The 15,000-nt window shown below is 41.8% G+C and overlaps 1 protein-coding gene across 1 annotated transcript in view; it reads right to left on the bottom strand.

Moving 5' to 3' along the window:
• Positions 1-15,000, bottom strand: part of atrnl1a (attractin-like 1a) — a gene marked incomplete at its 5' end in the record, with an annotated part of 358,740 nt that overhangs the window by 330,886 nt on the left and 12,854 nt on the right. Inside the window, 5 exon segments of the mRNA XM_053333595.1 lie at positions 664-794; positions 796-848; positions 6,070-6,206; positions 6,208-6,317; positions 10,539-10,626. Of these exon segments, the coding sequence (XP_053189570.1) occupies positions 664-794; positions 796-848; positions 6,070-6,206; positions 6,208-6,317; positions 10,539-10,626 (519 nt within the window).

Here is a 15,000-nt window from a genome sequence, read left to right as displayed (position 1 = left end):
CTAACTATCGCTCTCTGTTCATACTTTTTAATGCTAATGATTGTTTTATTATTGTTTTATTATAAAGGCCTCTTTTTTCCCCTCTTCCTCCGTCCTACCTTCCTTCGTGCTTCCTTCCTTCCTTTCCTTCCTCCCTTCCTCTTTTCCTTTCTCCCTCCCTTCCTCCTTTCCTCCGTCCTTCCTTCCTTCCTTTCTTTTTCCTCCCGTCCTCCCTCCTCCCTTCCTTCTTTCCTTTCTCCCTCCCTCCCTCCTTCCTTCCTTCTTTCCTCCGTCCTCCCTTCCTCTTTTCCTTTCTCCCTCCCTCCCTCCCTCCTCCCTTCCTTCTTTCCTTTTCCTCCCTACCTCCTCCCTTCCTTCTTTCCTCCGTCCTTCCTTCCTCCCGTACTTCCTTCCTTCTTCCTTTTCTTCCTCCCTTCCTTCTTTCCTTTTCATCCCTTTCCTTTCCTCCCTCCCTCCCTCCTCCCTTCCTTCCTTCCATCTGTCCTTCCTTCCTCTCCTTCTCTCTTCCTTTCCTTCCTTTTAACAGCACCCTCTAGGGCCAGAGATGTGATGAACGTGAGTGAGGTCGGACATTTATTTTGGCAGGCCTTTAAACATTGCATTATTACCCATTCTTAACCCAATATGGCCGTTTCATACAGTAAGGCCTCTCTGTGCTCTCACCATGTTCTCGTGTGGACGTGGTAGCGGTACATGTGATCCACCAGGCCGTACTTGTTGTTGCTAAGCGCCTTGTATCCGCCGTGGACGAACACGCAGCCGCTGGCCTCGTCGTAAACGCTGCTGTGGCCGTAGACCTCCCTGGACCACGGCGCCGCCGGCAGACACCACCTGCCACGAGTTAGACCCTGACAGACAGAGAGAGAGAGAGAGAGAGAGAGAGAGAGAGAGAGAGAGAGGAGAGAGAGAGAGACAGAGAGAGACAGAGAGAGAGAGAGACAGAGAGAGACAGAGAGAGACAGAGAGAGGTTGATTAATGCACAGCGCTCAGGGAAAGGGATCAAAGTGGATCGCTTAAAAAGTTTTTGATGCGTTGGCAAGTTTGGCTTTTCACTTTCATGCCAAAAAAAAATCTGTAAGTAATTCTGGAGGTGAGATAGAATAAGAGAATAAGAGAGAGAAAAGAGGAGTGAAAGCCAAACAGAGAGAGAGAGAGAGAGAGAGAGAGAGAGAGAGAGGAGAGAGAGAGAGAGAAGAGAGAGAGAGAGAGAGAGAGAGCCAGAGGAAATCCGAGTGTATTGAATTTTGAAAGTGTCCCTTTATTAGAGCGGTGCGATGCATACAGATGGTTTCACGTGTGGAGGAAAATCTTATTAAAAAACAAGGCCTGAGTTACATCATCCGAGTATCTGCCCCCCGTCTCCCCCCCGCCCCCCCCTCCGAAATCACAGCACAATAAACAGAAGGCTTAGATAGAAAGAGGAGGAGGAACTTCAGAGGTCGGAGGAAACGTGCGATCATCTGAAACCCCCCTGAGACCCAGAGAGGTATCAGAACACAAAGAGACAAAAAAAACTGAGAGAGAAAAAGAGAAACTGAGACATAAAATGATCTAAAAAGCTTCACATCATCCTCTAAAGTTGTATTTTTATACTACTGTAAATCAGGAATCTGCATCATGGTGGCCCCGAGCAGAAGAGCAGAAGAGGTCATTCAAATGTAATAAAGAACAATAACTCAGTCAGAGAAGTATGTTTTTTTAAATTAAAAACATTTTACACACACAAATTATAACTTAACCCTCCTGTCGTCCTCCCGGGTCAAATTGACCACCTCTCTTTTGACTGTTCCTTCCTTCCCTCCTTCCTTCCTTCCTTCCTTCCTTCCTTCCTTCCTTCCATACTTACTTCCTCCCTCCCTCCTTCTTCTTTACCTTCATCCCTTCCTTCTCTCCTTCCTTCCTTCATTCCTTCCTTCCCCTTTTCCTCCATCCATCCCTCCTTACTCCTTTCCTTCCTTCCTTCCTTCTTTCCTCCCTTCCTACTTCCTTCCGTCCTTCCTTCCTTCCTTCCTTCCTTCCTCCTTTCCTTCTTTCTTCTTTGCCTTCATCCCTTCCTTCTCTCCTTCCTTCCTTACTCCTTTCCTTCCTTCTTCTTTTTCCTCCATCCCTCCACTCCTTCCTTCCTTCATTCCTTCCTCCTTCCCTCCTTCTTCTTTGCCTTCATCCATTCCTTCTCTCCTTCCTTCCCTTACTACCGTCCTTCCTTTTTTCCTTCCATCCTTCCTTCCTCATTCCTTCCTTCGTCACTTCCTTCCTTCTCTTTTGACTGTTTGTTCCTTCCTTCCTTCCTTCCTTCCTGGTTTAAGTCCTTGATTCCTGTTGTTTTTGTTTTTTTTTAGGCACAAAAAGTCCAAAAAGTATAAAACACTAATGTGACCAAGCTATGTAGTGATTGTGACATGTTTCAGTGTTAAATCAACTTCTCAGCTCTCTCCTGGACAAACTACAATATGTATTTAATGAAGACGCTTGTTTCTAAATGACTTTAAACACATATTAGACAGTTCTGTTCTGCAGTGTCTTGTTTATTGCATTATATATGTGGGAAGAAAGGAGGAGAAGGAAAGGCTGGAGTTTGGGTCCATTTGGGGACAATTTCATCTCAATTTCTTTCATATTATGATAATCATATTATAAAAAAGCCATTTATGTTGTTTCACCAGAGACACAGAGATGTTTTTCAATGAGCACTTTGTGAAGGGGAGAAAGGAAGGAAGGAAGGAAGGAAGGAAGGAAGGAAGGAAGGAAGGAAGGAAGGAAGGAAGGAAAGGAGGAAGGAAGGAAGGAGGGAGGGAGGGAGGAAGGAAGGTAGGAGGGAGGGAGGGAGGGAGGAAGGAAGGAAGTGAGGGAGGAAGGAAGGAAGGAAGGAAGGAAGGAAGGAAGGAAGGAAGTGAGGAAGGAAGGAAGGAAAGTAGTAAGGAGGGAGTGATGGAGAAAAAGAGGAAGGAAGGAAGGAGAGAAGAAAGGGAGGAAGGAAGGAAGGAAGGAAGGAAGGAAGGAAGGAAGGAAGGAAAGAGGGAGGGAGGGAGGGGGAGGAAGGAAGTGAGGGAGGAAAGAAGGAAGGACGGAAGGAAGGAAGGAAGGGAGGGATGGAGGAAACAAGGAAGGAAGGAAGGAAAGGAGTAAGGAGGGAAGGAGGGATGGAGGAAGGAAGGAAAGAAAGGAGTAAGGTGGGAGGGATGGAGGAAAAGAGGAAGGACGGAAGGAAGGAAGGAATAACGGAGGAAGGAAAGAAGGAAGGAACGAAGGAAGGAACGAAGGAAGGAAGGAGTTACTGACGGGAGGAAGGACGGAAGGAAGGAGGAAGGAAGGAACGAAGGAAAGAAAGGATATGTATAATCTATATTTCCTTTATATTAAATCATATTATTGATATAAGCACAACAAATCTAGCACCAGTTTTGTTCTTTTGATGAAAATGTGCCAATAAAGCTTCACTGAACTGGAACATGAAGGAGACAAAGGAGGAAGAAGAAGAATAGACACAGAAGAAGAAGGAGGATAAAAAAAAGAGAAGAGGAGTGTACTGTATATGAAGAAAAAGAAGAAGGTCAACTCTTATCTTTCCTCTAGCAGCTAATTGCTGTGAACCTGCTTCTCTGTGTTGTCATTAAATCCTTTTACCTCATATTTTACTCTCCACTCCTCTACTCTCCTCCTCCTCTCTGAAGCCTAATGATGCCCAGCACAGACTGAGACTGTGACAATGTCAGAGAGAGAGAGAGAGAGAGAGAGTGAGAGAGAGAGAGAGAGACAGAGAGAGACATAGAGAGAGCGACATAGAAAGAGAGACATAGAGAGAGAGACATAGAGAGAGAGACATAGAGAGAGAGACATAGAGAGAGAGAGACATAGAGAGAGAGAGAGAGAGACATAGAGAGAGAGAGACATAGAGAGAGAGACATAGAGAGAGAGACATAGAGAGAGAGAGAGAGAGAAGAGAGAGAGAGAGAGAGACATAGAGAGAGAGAGACATAGAGAGAGAAAGAGACATAGAGAGAGACATAGAGAGAGACATAGAAAGAGAGAGAGACATAGAGAGAGAGAGAGAGAGAGAGAGAGGAGAGAGAGAGAGACATAGAGAGACATAGACAGAGAGAGAGAGAGAGAGAGAGAGAGAGAGAGAGAGAGATAGAGAGAAGAGAGAGAGAGAGAGAGAGAGGTGGGTGAAGATGAAAGTGATAGACAGATGAGGGGAGAGAGGGAAAAGAAAAGGTGAGGAAGGGAAGGAGAGATGACACAGAGGGGTCAGGAAGAGAGAGGCGAGGCAGATGAAAGGAGAGAAAAAAAGAGAGAGGGAGGGAGGGAGGGATGAGAGAGTGTATAAAAAGAAGAGAGAGAAGGTAGTGATGAAGGAGGAAGAGGCGGAGGGATGGAGGGATGGAGGGAAGAAAAGGATGACAGGCAGGTAGGAGAGTGAGAGAACGCAGCGGATTCATTAATCATTGTCTTCTACCAGACGCTCCGGCCTGGATGCCACCGCTCCTTAATGACCAGTGTGTGTGTGTGTGTGTGTGTGTGTGTGTGTGTGTGTGTGTGTGTGTGTGTGTGTGTGTGTCTAATGGAAGATGTGGACATGTGCTTGTGTGTATCTTTGTGTGTGTGTCTATATGTCAAATGGAAATTGTGTACGTGTGTGTGTGTATCTTTGTGTGTGTGTCTCAGTGTGTCTGTGTGTGTGTCTATATGTCAGATGGAAGTTGTGTACGTGTGTGTGTGTGTGTGTGTGTGTGTGTGTATCTGTGTGTGTGTGTGTCTGTATGTCTAACAGTAGTTCTGTACATGTGCGTGTTTTTGTGTGTGTGTGTGTGTGTGTGTGTGTGTGTGTGTGTGTGTGTGTTTTCATGTTTTCCTCTCCAGATTGTATCAGTGATCCAGCTCTAACATCAGCTGCTGGTGTAACACTAGTTAGTCGACAGCGCCATCTAGTGGTCACACCTGGAAACTACCTGAACATTAAACCCTCATATGAACCTCTACATTAATCTGATGCTCCTCCTCTGATGAGACGGATGTTTAACAGATATGTGACGTGTGATCTGACTGCAGGAATAAAAAATAATAATAAACATGAAACATAAAAAGATGAGTGACTTTTATACTTTCTGTTAAGATTAATGTCAGTCACATATAATGACCAATATAAATAATATAAATAATATAAATAACATTCCTCTCAGAGACGAAGGAAGGCATTAAACACAGGACATGGTGCATAATACTCTGCAAAAGCTACTAGGATATAACATTTCTATGGACTGTAAAACTTTATATATATATGTGTAATTTCAACGAGGGAAATGTGAATGTAAGTGATATCTGGTAAAGGTTTTATTGATACACAAATGGACACAATTTAAAAACACAGATGAAAAATGGACATGATGAGGACTTGAAAGAATGTGAAGAATGAGACTCCCCTAATGGTATTTATTCTTCATTGTTTTATTTGTTTGTTCCTTTTTCTTTTTTTATGATGTCCTTTTGTTGTTTTTTAAAAAAAGGAAAAACTAATAAAAATCAAAGATAAAAAAAACAAAAAATCCAGTATTGTTATTATCCTAATTTTTACTTATTTACTTGTGTTTTATATATTTTTTTCCTAATAAATAATGTTTAAAAGGTTTTTTTTTAATCTTATTTATTTATTTATTTTAATTTTCCTAATGAATAATGTTAAACGGTTTTATTTATTATTTTTTTTATTTTATTTTATTTTATTTTCCTAATAAATAATGTTTAAACTTATTTATTTATTATTTATTTTTTTATTTTATTTTATTTTATTTTCTTAATAAATAATGTTTAAACGTTTTTTTTATATTTCTTTTATTATTTTTTTTAATTTTCTTTCCTAATAAATAATGTTTAAACTTATCTTTTTTTTATGTTTCTCCAGCTTTTGTAAAGCATTTTGAATTACACAGCGTATGAATTGTGCTTTACAAATAAACTTGTCTATTATTAAACATCCAGTGTTTGACTTTCATCGATAAAAAGTAAATAATCACCACAAAAAAAAAAAAGAAATCAAAGAAACCAAACCAATGAGCTGACTCAGCACTCACTGATGTTGTACTCCTGAACTTTGTTGACGTAGCTGTAGATCGGCGAGTATCCGAAGAACATCAGCATCACCGGTTCTCCGTCGGCCAGCTCCACCACGTGGGCCGTGTGACCCTCCAGGGCGTAGGGAGGGGGAGGGGGACGGTTTCCACGGCGACCAGGTGCGTCTGGGGATGTTGAACACCCACAGCTCGTCCGTCACGTTGGCCGATCCCGCCTCCAGCTTCCCGCCAAACATGTAGATGTCGTCCTGCAGGAGGAGGAGGGGGGGCAGGAGGGTGGGGGGGGGGGGGGGCAGAGAGAGGTTTAGTTTGAAAGGAAGTGACACTGCAGGAAAGAGTGATGTCATCATAATGTTTTTTGTCATTTCCTTTCGTGTGTTTCCATCTCTGCAGTCGAAGTTTGATTAAAGATTAAGTCAGAAGCTTCCCTCCTTCCTTTCTTCCTTCCTTCTTTCCTGCCTTCTTGCTTCCTTCCTTCCACCTTCCTTTCCTCCCTCATTTCTTTCATCACTTCCTTCCTCCTTTCTTTCCTTCTTCCCTCCTTTCCTTCCTTCCCTTCCTTCCTCCCTCCTTTCCTTTCTTCTCCCTTCCTTCCTTCCTCCCTCCTTTCCTTCTTTCCTCCCCTCTTTCCTCCCTCCTTTCCTTCATTCCTTCCTTCCTCCCTCCTTTTCTTCCTTCCTCCCCTCCTTTAACCACTGCAGTTTGTTGCTTTTTGTTTTTAATCAATACACAAACTTTCCTCCCTTAATCAAGCATAAAAACTTATTTTTCTTTAAAATCCAGTCATGTTTTAACACATACAGTATAAAACCATTTTCTTTCTGTCTGACAAGTTTTTTTCTCCAAATAAAAGTTCAATAACCTTCAGTCAAAAATCTTTAAAATAAATAACAGTCTCCTGTAAAGTTAATTTTCAGTATCTGTGCACTGGAGGTTTCACATTTCCACATCACACCTAAAGTAAAGTTGAATATTGAACCACAACAACAAAAAAAACTGTTGTGATGTCACAAATCATGTTTGCAGGTAAACGCCTTAAACTGAGATTTCATGTGAGCTCAGAGACACTTTCCTCCTTAAAAAATAATTCTGCACATTCATCATTTCTGCACGGAGAAGAGAAAAACATCCAAGAGGAAAATCACAGGGAACTTTTCTTTATGTGAAAATTGGAAACTGTGAATAAAAGCAGATGTCTGGAAACACATTTAATGATACTGAACATCTGTCTAATGTTCTCTGCCAACACTGGTCCCATATTTTCCTTATAAAGCGTTTCCACTGTTATCTTAAATCTTACAATACTGCACAGCAATTCATATTTTACTTTGGAAAAAAGTTTGGATCAAAGTTGACGGACCAACCAACAGAGTGAGGACATAAGTGTGGCTAAAAGTGAAGATAAGTGAAAGAAAACTAAACTTAAACTTAAATGGAGCCTTAAATCCTTATTTTACATGAAATGTCTTTGTCCAGCTGAATCTAGGTGCCAGTTGAAGACTTGATGTCTCTAATGATAAACTCTGAGCTCTAATATCTATTTTACTCCACATTATTATTATCATGCATCAAATATTCTCTTTTAGTATTGAAACTGTGCACAAATACAGGCGGTGCATTTAATGATATTAAACATCTGCCAACACATAATGTTTGCCCTCCTGTTGTCGTCCGGTCAAGAAAGGATAGGAGGAAGGGATGAGGAATGGAGGAAGGAAGGAAGGAAGGAAAGTAGTAAGGAGGAAAAGAGGAAGGAAGTAAGGAGAGAAGGAAGGAAAAAAGAATGGAGGAAAAGAGGAAGGAAGGAAGGAGAGAAGGAAGGGAAGGAGTAAGGAGGGAGGGAGGAAAAATGGACGGAAGTAAGGAAGGAAGGAAAGGAGTAAGGAGGGAGGGAGGAAAAAAGGAAGGAAGTAAGGAAGGAAGGAAAGGAGTAAGGAGGGAAGAAAGGAAGGAAGGGTTAGGGTTAGGGGAAGTTTAATACGATGGCCGGTTCCCTCAAACAACCAACGCTGTCCAAAACATTTGCATCTGATCAATATCGGTATCGGCCAATACCCAAGTCTGCAATATCGGTATCGTATCGGAAGTGGAAAATATGATACGCTGCAAACTTAAGTGACTAAGTGAAGTAACTCCTTTCATCTCTCCTCTGTGTTACAAGGAGGGTTTGAGGTTAAAAGGTTGTATGTGTGTGTGTGTGTGTGTGTGTGTGTGTGTGTGTGTGTGCATGAGTAACTGCAGCCTTCAAATCATCTCCAGGCATCAGTCGGACACGCTGACCTCCTCTGGATCAAATCTCACCTTCACCGCAGCACAACACACACATTTATCTTCCTTCTCTGCTCCGTCTCTGCTCCGTCCATCACTATTACATTTCCACTTCCTCACAGGATAAAGCTCGTGTCCCAGTATTTGGACAGTGAGCCATGGTTTGACCCTCCGAGCTGTGAAGTGAGTGATGTGCGGAGGGGCGCGTGGAGGGTTTCTGATGTTCTCATTTCTTGTGCAGCTAAGTTGAAGAATGGGTCAGACTCAAACTCCCAGATAACGTTTCACAGTCTTGTAAGATGACTCTCTATCTCTGCACTTCTTTTCTAGATAAGCGTTTACTGCATTCCTGTTGTCCTTGAGTCAAGGAAGGAAGGGAGGAAGAAGGAAGGAAAGGAGGGAAGGAGGGAAGGAAGGCAGGGAGGGAGGAAGGAGGGAAGGAAGGAAAGAAGGGAGGAAGGAAAGGAGAAAGGAGGAAGGAAAGAAAGGAGGAAGGAAGGGAGGAAGAAGGGAGGAAGGAAGGAGGGAAGGAAGGGAGGGAGGGAGGAAGGAGGGAAGGAAGGAAGGAAAGGAGGGAGCAAGGAGGGAAGGAAAGAAGAAAGAAGGAAGGGAGGATGGAGGAAATTAGGAAAGAAGGAAGGAAAGGAGGGAGGAAGGAAGGAGGAAAGGAGGAGGGAGGGAGTGAGGGTGGGAGGAAGGAGGGAAAGGAGGAAGGAGGAAAGGAAGAGAAGGAAGGAAAGAAGGACAGAAGGAAGGAAGGAAGGGAGGAAGGAAGGAACAGTAAAAACAGACGGGGTTAATTTGACCCGGGAGGACGACAGGAAGTTTAACTGAAATGAATTCTCTCTTCCGATTCTTTAGGACTATTAAATGCAAGTAACGAGCAGTTTGAGTTTCCCAAAGAGGAAAATAAAAACTGCTTCAGGCACAGACAAATATAATTAAACCCACACTGTCTGTCTGCACCTGCGGCTACATCGGAAAAGATATGCAAAAAAAAAAATTAAATACACGAGGTGATTCCCAAAAAATGATCTAGGAAGCTAAAAATTACTTTTAATGTTCTCTACGAATAAATTATCTCCTCTTTTTATGTTTAGAGAAGCAAAGCTGCCAGGATAGTTTACAAATGAGCATAAAGAGGCTATTCATACACACACACAAACACACACACACACACACACACACACACACACACACACACACACACACACACACACACTACAAGAAGCTACAAGAATTTTGTCTCCAGCTCATGAAAACATGGCAGCAGGATTGATGTGCTCACCTCTGGACTGATGAAGAGTAATGGATGTGTTTGTACAGTGTGTGTGTGTGTGTGTGTGTGTGTGTGTGTGTGTGTGTGTGTGCGTGTGTGTGTGTGAGGGTGCTTTACAAGAACAGATGTGTTGAGGTAAATCTAAATATACTTTATTTAATCAGTAAATCAGTAAAAACAAGCATCTGTGTGTGTGTGTGTGTGTGTGTGTGTGTGTGTGTGTGTGTGTGTGTGTGTGTGTGTGTGTGTGTGTGTGCGTTTTTCTATCCTGGTGGGGACCGAAACCTGACATATTACTTACGCGTGGGGACCGATGCACGAGCATTGGAATCAATAGCAAACAGCCTCCTGATAGGCCTGGTCCCCACAGAGTTCACACACGGTACTGCAGTGCACGAATTTCCCCGGTGTGTATTTTAGCATATAAGATTTGTATTAGCATATTAGCTTAGCGATGGAACTGGATTATTAGATGCAGTGTTAATGGTTAGGGTTAGGGTTTCAATCCAACATTTGTTCAAATACTGAATATGAACTGTACTGTGGTCAACAGTGATGTCAAGTGCATGCTAATAGACGTTAACATTATGGGTCCCAACGAGGGGGGCAAAATTCAGGTTTCAAATTTATGTGAGAGTTATTGATATTTCAAGTCATTTTTTTGTTCAAACAGAATTATGATGAATTTATGAGTTAAAATTAAGTCTCTAGGCCCTTTAGAAAGGCTGGACCCCACGGGACATCACCAAATCAGGGGTCCCCATGATGTAGTAAAAACAGGTATGTGTGTGTGTGTGTGTGTCCTCACTTAGCACAAGTGTCTATATGTTTTATACATTGTTCTATTGTTGTTTTAGTTATTATGCTGTATTTGTGTGTGTGTGTGTGTGTGTGTGTGTGTGTGTGTGTGTGTGTGTGTTACCTGGTAGAGAGCCAGTGAGTGTCCGTATCTGTAGAGAGGAGCGTTGCTGACAGGAACAGCGTCCCACGTACTGCTCTCCAGGTTGTAGCTGCTCACACAAAGAAAATCAAACAATAACAAAAACATTTCAACAGTGTAAAACATCTGCAGCGCTCTTTACCTCCAACTAAATACTTTATTACTAAATGTAATCCCTATAGATCAGGGGTTTCAAACATGCGGCCCGTGGGCCAGAACCGGCCGGCCGAGGGGTTCAAACCGGCCTACTTTCCTTCCTGTCTTTTTTTCCTTCCTTCCTTCCTTCTGTCCGTCCTTCCTCCCTTTCATTCTTTCTTTTTTCCTTCCTTCCTTCCTTCCATCTTTCCTTCCTTTCTTCCTCCCACCCTTTTATTCCTTCCTTCCTTCTGCCCTTCCTTCCTTCCATCTGTCCTTCCTTCCTTCTGTCCTTCCTTCCTTTTGTCCTTCCTCCCTTTCATCTGTCCGTCCTTCCTCCCTTTCTTTCTTTCTTTTTTCCTTCCTTCCTTCGTTCCTTCCAACTTTCCTTCCTGCCTTCCTTCCTTTCTTCCTCCCACCCTTTTATTCCTTTCTTCCTTCCTTCATTCATTCCATCTGTCCTTCCTTCCTTCTGTACTTCCTCCCTCCCTTTCTTCCTTCCTTCCTTTCATATGTCCTTCCTTCCTCCCTTTCTTTCTTTTTTCCTTCCTTCCTTCCTTCCTTCTGTCCTACCTTCGTCCCTTTCTTTCTTTTTTCCTTCCTTCCTTCCTTCCTTTCATCTGTCCTTCCTTCGTCCCTTTCTTTCTTTTTTCCTTCCTTCTTTCCTTTCTTCCTTCCTGCCTTCTTTTCCGTCCTTCCTTCCTTCCTTCCTTCCTTCCTTCCTTCCATCTTTTTAATGATCGGGCCCACATCAGATCAAATTGGACTGTATGTGGCCCTTGAATGAAAATGAGTTTGACTCCTCTGCAAGTTGTAAGCAGAAGTAAACATATAATGCTGTAAAACAACCTTTTTTCTCTCCATTAAATAAATTTTCTTTTCATAAATCTCCGTTAAATAATCATCATATTAATCTCATTCTTATAAAATATAACTAAACCGCTGACCGCTGCTGATCTGTGTATCATGTGTTTCCCATTTCTTTTATTAAATGATGCAGTTTTAATTAATTAAATCATAAACCAGGAAGTAAATCATGCTGTGTTTAATTAAGCAGTCGCTCCACATCCAGACACAGTCGAATAAAAGCATCATACACAGATTTAACCCTTTACATACTGTTCATACTCTGACTCATAATTAGTCTATACATTAATTCACTTTCATAAATTCCTCCATCAGTCATTAATAAATGTTTGATTAAAAGACATTAACAACATGTTTTAATGCTGATTTGGGCATTTTTTACTTTTTATTTTTACTTTTGCATTTATAAAAATGTTTATTAGCTGCACAAAAATGTTAAAAAATTATGCATTTTATTTCCATTTGTGTACACTGTGAGTCACATTAGGACAAGTCACAGTTAGTGGGGTTTTTTGTTTTTAATTGTATGTTTTTATTAAGGCTGTCAGCGTTAACGTGTTAATCGCGATCAGATTAATGCAATCCATAACGCATTAATTTTTTTTTATCGCATTTTAATGTTGCAAGCCTTTTTGTCCCTTCTACTCCCCCGTAGACGGCTCCTCTAGCTGTAGCGCTATGCTTTGAAGTGGCCTCCTGCAGTAAACCTACCGCGCTGATGGAAAGTAAGAGAGCTACTGGACTTTTGAACGGCTTGTTTAACTTTAAAACACTTCCAGACGCTTCAGTTGACAAGTCAAAAGTAAAATGCAACCTGTGTCAAACGGAGTTTAACTACCACCGGAGTACGTGGAGTTTGAGTTATCAAACTCGGCTATCAGTGAATTATAAAAATAAATAAAACAGTTAGCAGGCATTTGGCCAAGTCAATCAGCAGTCGAGTTCTACTTTAATGAGCAAAGTCACAATCTTACAGGAATAAGTTGTTTTATTTTGAGGAAAAAAACTGAAGAATTAAGAAGATAAGTGACCAAAAAACTTTAAGGACTTTATTCTCATACTGAAAATACTTTTTTTTCTGTTTTCTTTCAAACGATGTTGTATAATCTAATCTTGTAGAAATCAGACTGAATCTCATCATATGAAGATGTTTTCCACAGATTGTGGCATTAATACTCTGAGTCTATATTATAATACACAATACTATGATGGGCTGTTACTGTTTTCTGCAGTTGGGTTGTTTTTTTTTGTTTTCTTGTTTTTTTTTTTGCATTTAAAAAAAAACAACAACTAGCTGAGGCCAAGCTATGACATCACATTCCATTATGGCTCTGGAACCCCGGTGATGTCATACAGCTCGATGATGTCATAGTGCCACATTAACTCAGAAACTCTGAAGTCAGAGACCATCGAGGCAGGGATCATTTTCTCAGTGACACTCAGAGCGTCCACTAGGAAAAAGCTTTTCACACACTTCACACAAACTCTCTATAGATCTGATAGAATCTGTGTTGAACCGAAATGGCGAGAAGAAATATCTCAAGACATCAAGTAAGAATTATTTTTAACCAGAAGTTTTTTTTTTCGAATTTTTTTCAGGATTTTTTTTTTTTATCTACTTATTTGATTCAACCAAAAATCATTGTGTGAAAGGGAAATATTTTAAATAGTTAGTTTGATATGTTGCAGTTGGGTGTTGAAATATTAAACATCTGTATTTAAGAGACTTTATTTAAGAGAAATACAGAAACTATATTTGACAGACTGAAACAATCGTATCTTGTTGCATGAAAATGATTTACTTGTAGTTGTTAAGGCTTATAATAAAACATGGACTTTAAGACAGTGCATGTACATAATGTTACTGTTTGAAAATAATGATTATGATTAATGATGATAAACACATCCTGTTAGATATTTCAGATGTATTTTTATTTAAATATTTTCTCAGGAGAATGAAACAATTAGTTTTAATGGCAGCAGATCATTCAGCTGTATAAATAAGTGTAAAGATGAAGGACTTCCTGTGTGTCTGTGTGTATCTACAGTGAGAATGGGACAGTATTTTTAACCTGCATGTACATTTCTGTCTTTCAGGCATTTAGCCAAATGCAGCGCGATAATAGCAATATCGCGGAGTCCCTGCGTCAAGCGCTGCTGGACTCGATAACAGAAAATAAGAAGCTGGTCTCAGAAGTCTCTGCAATAAAGCAGCAGCTGGCCGACCGAGAGATGAGCAGCGAGCAGGAACGAACCAAACTGCTCAGTGAAAAAGACACTTTGGCTGCAAATCTGTCTCGGGCCAATAAAAAGTTCAGTGACATGGAGGGAGGCACCAAGCAGCTTCAGAAGCAGTTTTATGACCTGCGCTGGGAGATGAACAAAAGACTCAAACAAAAGAGACAAGTTCAATCTCTCCAACTCTCCATCACTGCTGACCAAAAACATCAGCAGGAGGATGTGGAGACGAAGCTGCAGCAGGTCAGCCAGGAGAAGGCCGACATGACGGAGATCATGAGCCAGAAGGAGAAGGAGCAGCTTCAGAAGCAGCTGTACGATCTGCGCTGGGAGATGAACGAAAAACTGAAAGAAAAAGAAAAAGAAGTTCACTCCCTGACGCAATCGCTCCTGGGTTCCTCTCTGGAGAAGCGTCTCTTACAGGAGGAAGAGGTCGCAAATCAGGCCAATAAAAAAATAAGTGACATGGAAGAAGATGCAAAACAGCTTCAGAAGCGGTTTTATGACCTGCGCTGGGAGACGAACAAAAGACTGAAACAAAAAGAAGAAGAAGTTCGATCCTTGAAGTTATCTCTCCAACAAGTCACTAAACTGAACTCTGAATGGCAAAGCAAGCTTCTTAAAGAGAAGGAGGCTGCTGCTGACCTGGAGAGGAAGCTGCAGCAGGTCAGCCAGGAGAAGGCCGACATGACGGCGATCATCAGCCAGAAAGAGAAGGAGCTGATGGACAGTCTGGCTGAACTGAGCCAACACAAATCTAAATATGAAGCTCTGGAGAAACGTCTCTCTGATGAGGAAGCAGAGAGGAAGTCCAGAGTGGAGAAAGCAAAGGAGCTGCATCTGAAAGCAGAAGATGAGCAACTCCAGACAGTTCAATCTCTCCAACAGGAAGTCACTGAACTGAACAGCAAGCTTCTTAAAGAGAAGGAGGCTGCTGCTGACCTGGAGACGAAGCTGCAGCAGGTCAGCCAGGAGAAGGCCGACATGACGGCGATCATCAGCCAGAAGGAAGCTGAATATGAAGCTCTGGAGAAACGTCTCTCAGAGGAGGAAGCAGAGGAGGAAGCAGAGGAGGAAGGAAGGAAGGAGGAAATGGCCGAATTGGAGAAATTACACGAGCTGCAGAGAGAACGTCTGGAGCTCCTGGAACAGCAAAACACTAAACTACAGGTACGAAGATTCACATCTGATTAATAAGCTTTTA

Source organism: Scomber japonicus, chromosome 14 (assembly GCF_027409825.1).
Source record: "Scomber japonicus isolate fScoJap1 chromosome 14, fScoJap1.pri, whole genome shotgun sequence".
In the NCBI taxonomy this organism is placed as follows: Eukaryota; Metazoa; Chordata; class Actinopteri; order Scombriformes; family Scombridae; genus Scomber; species Scomber japonicus.
This window is presented reverse-complemented; position numbering and strand designations above follow the sequence as displayed.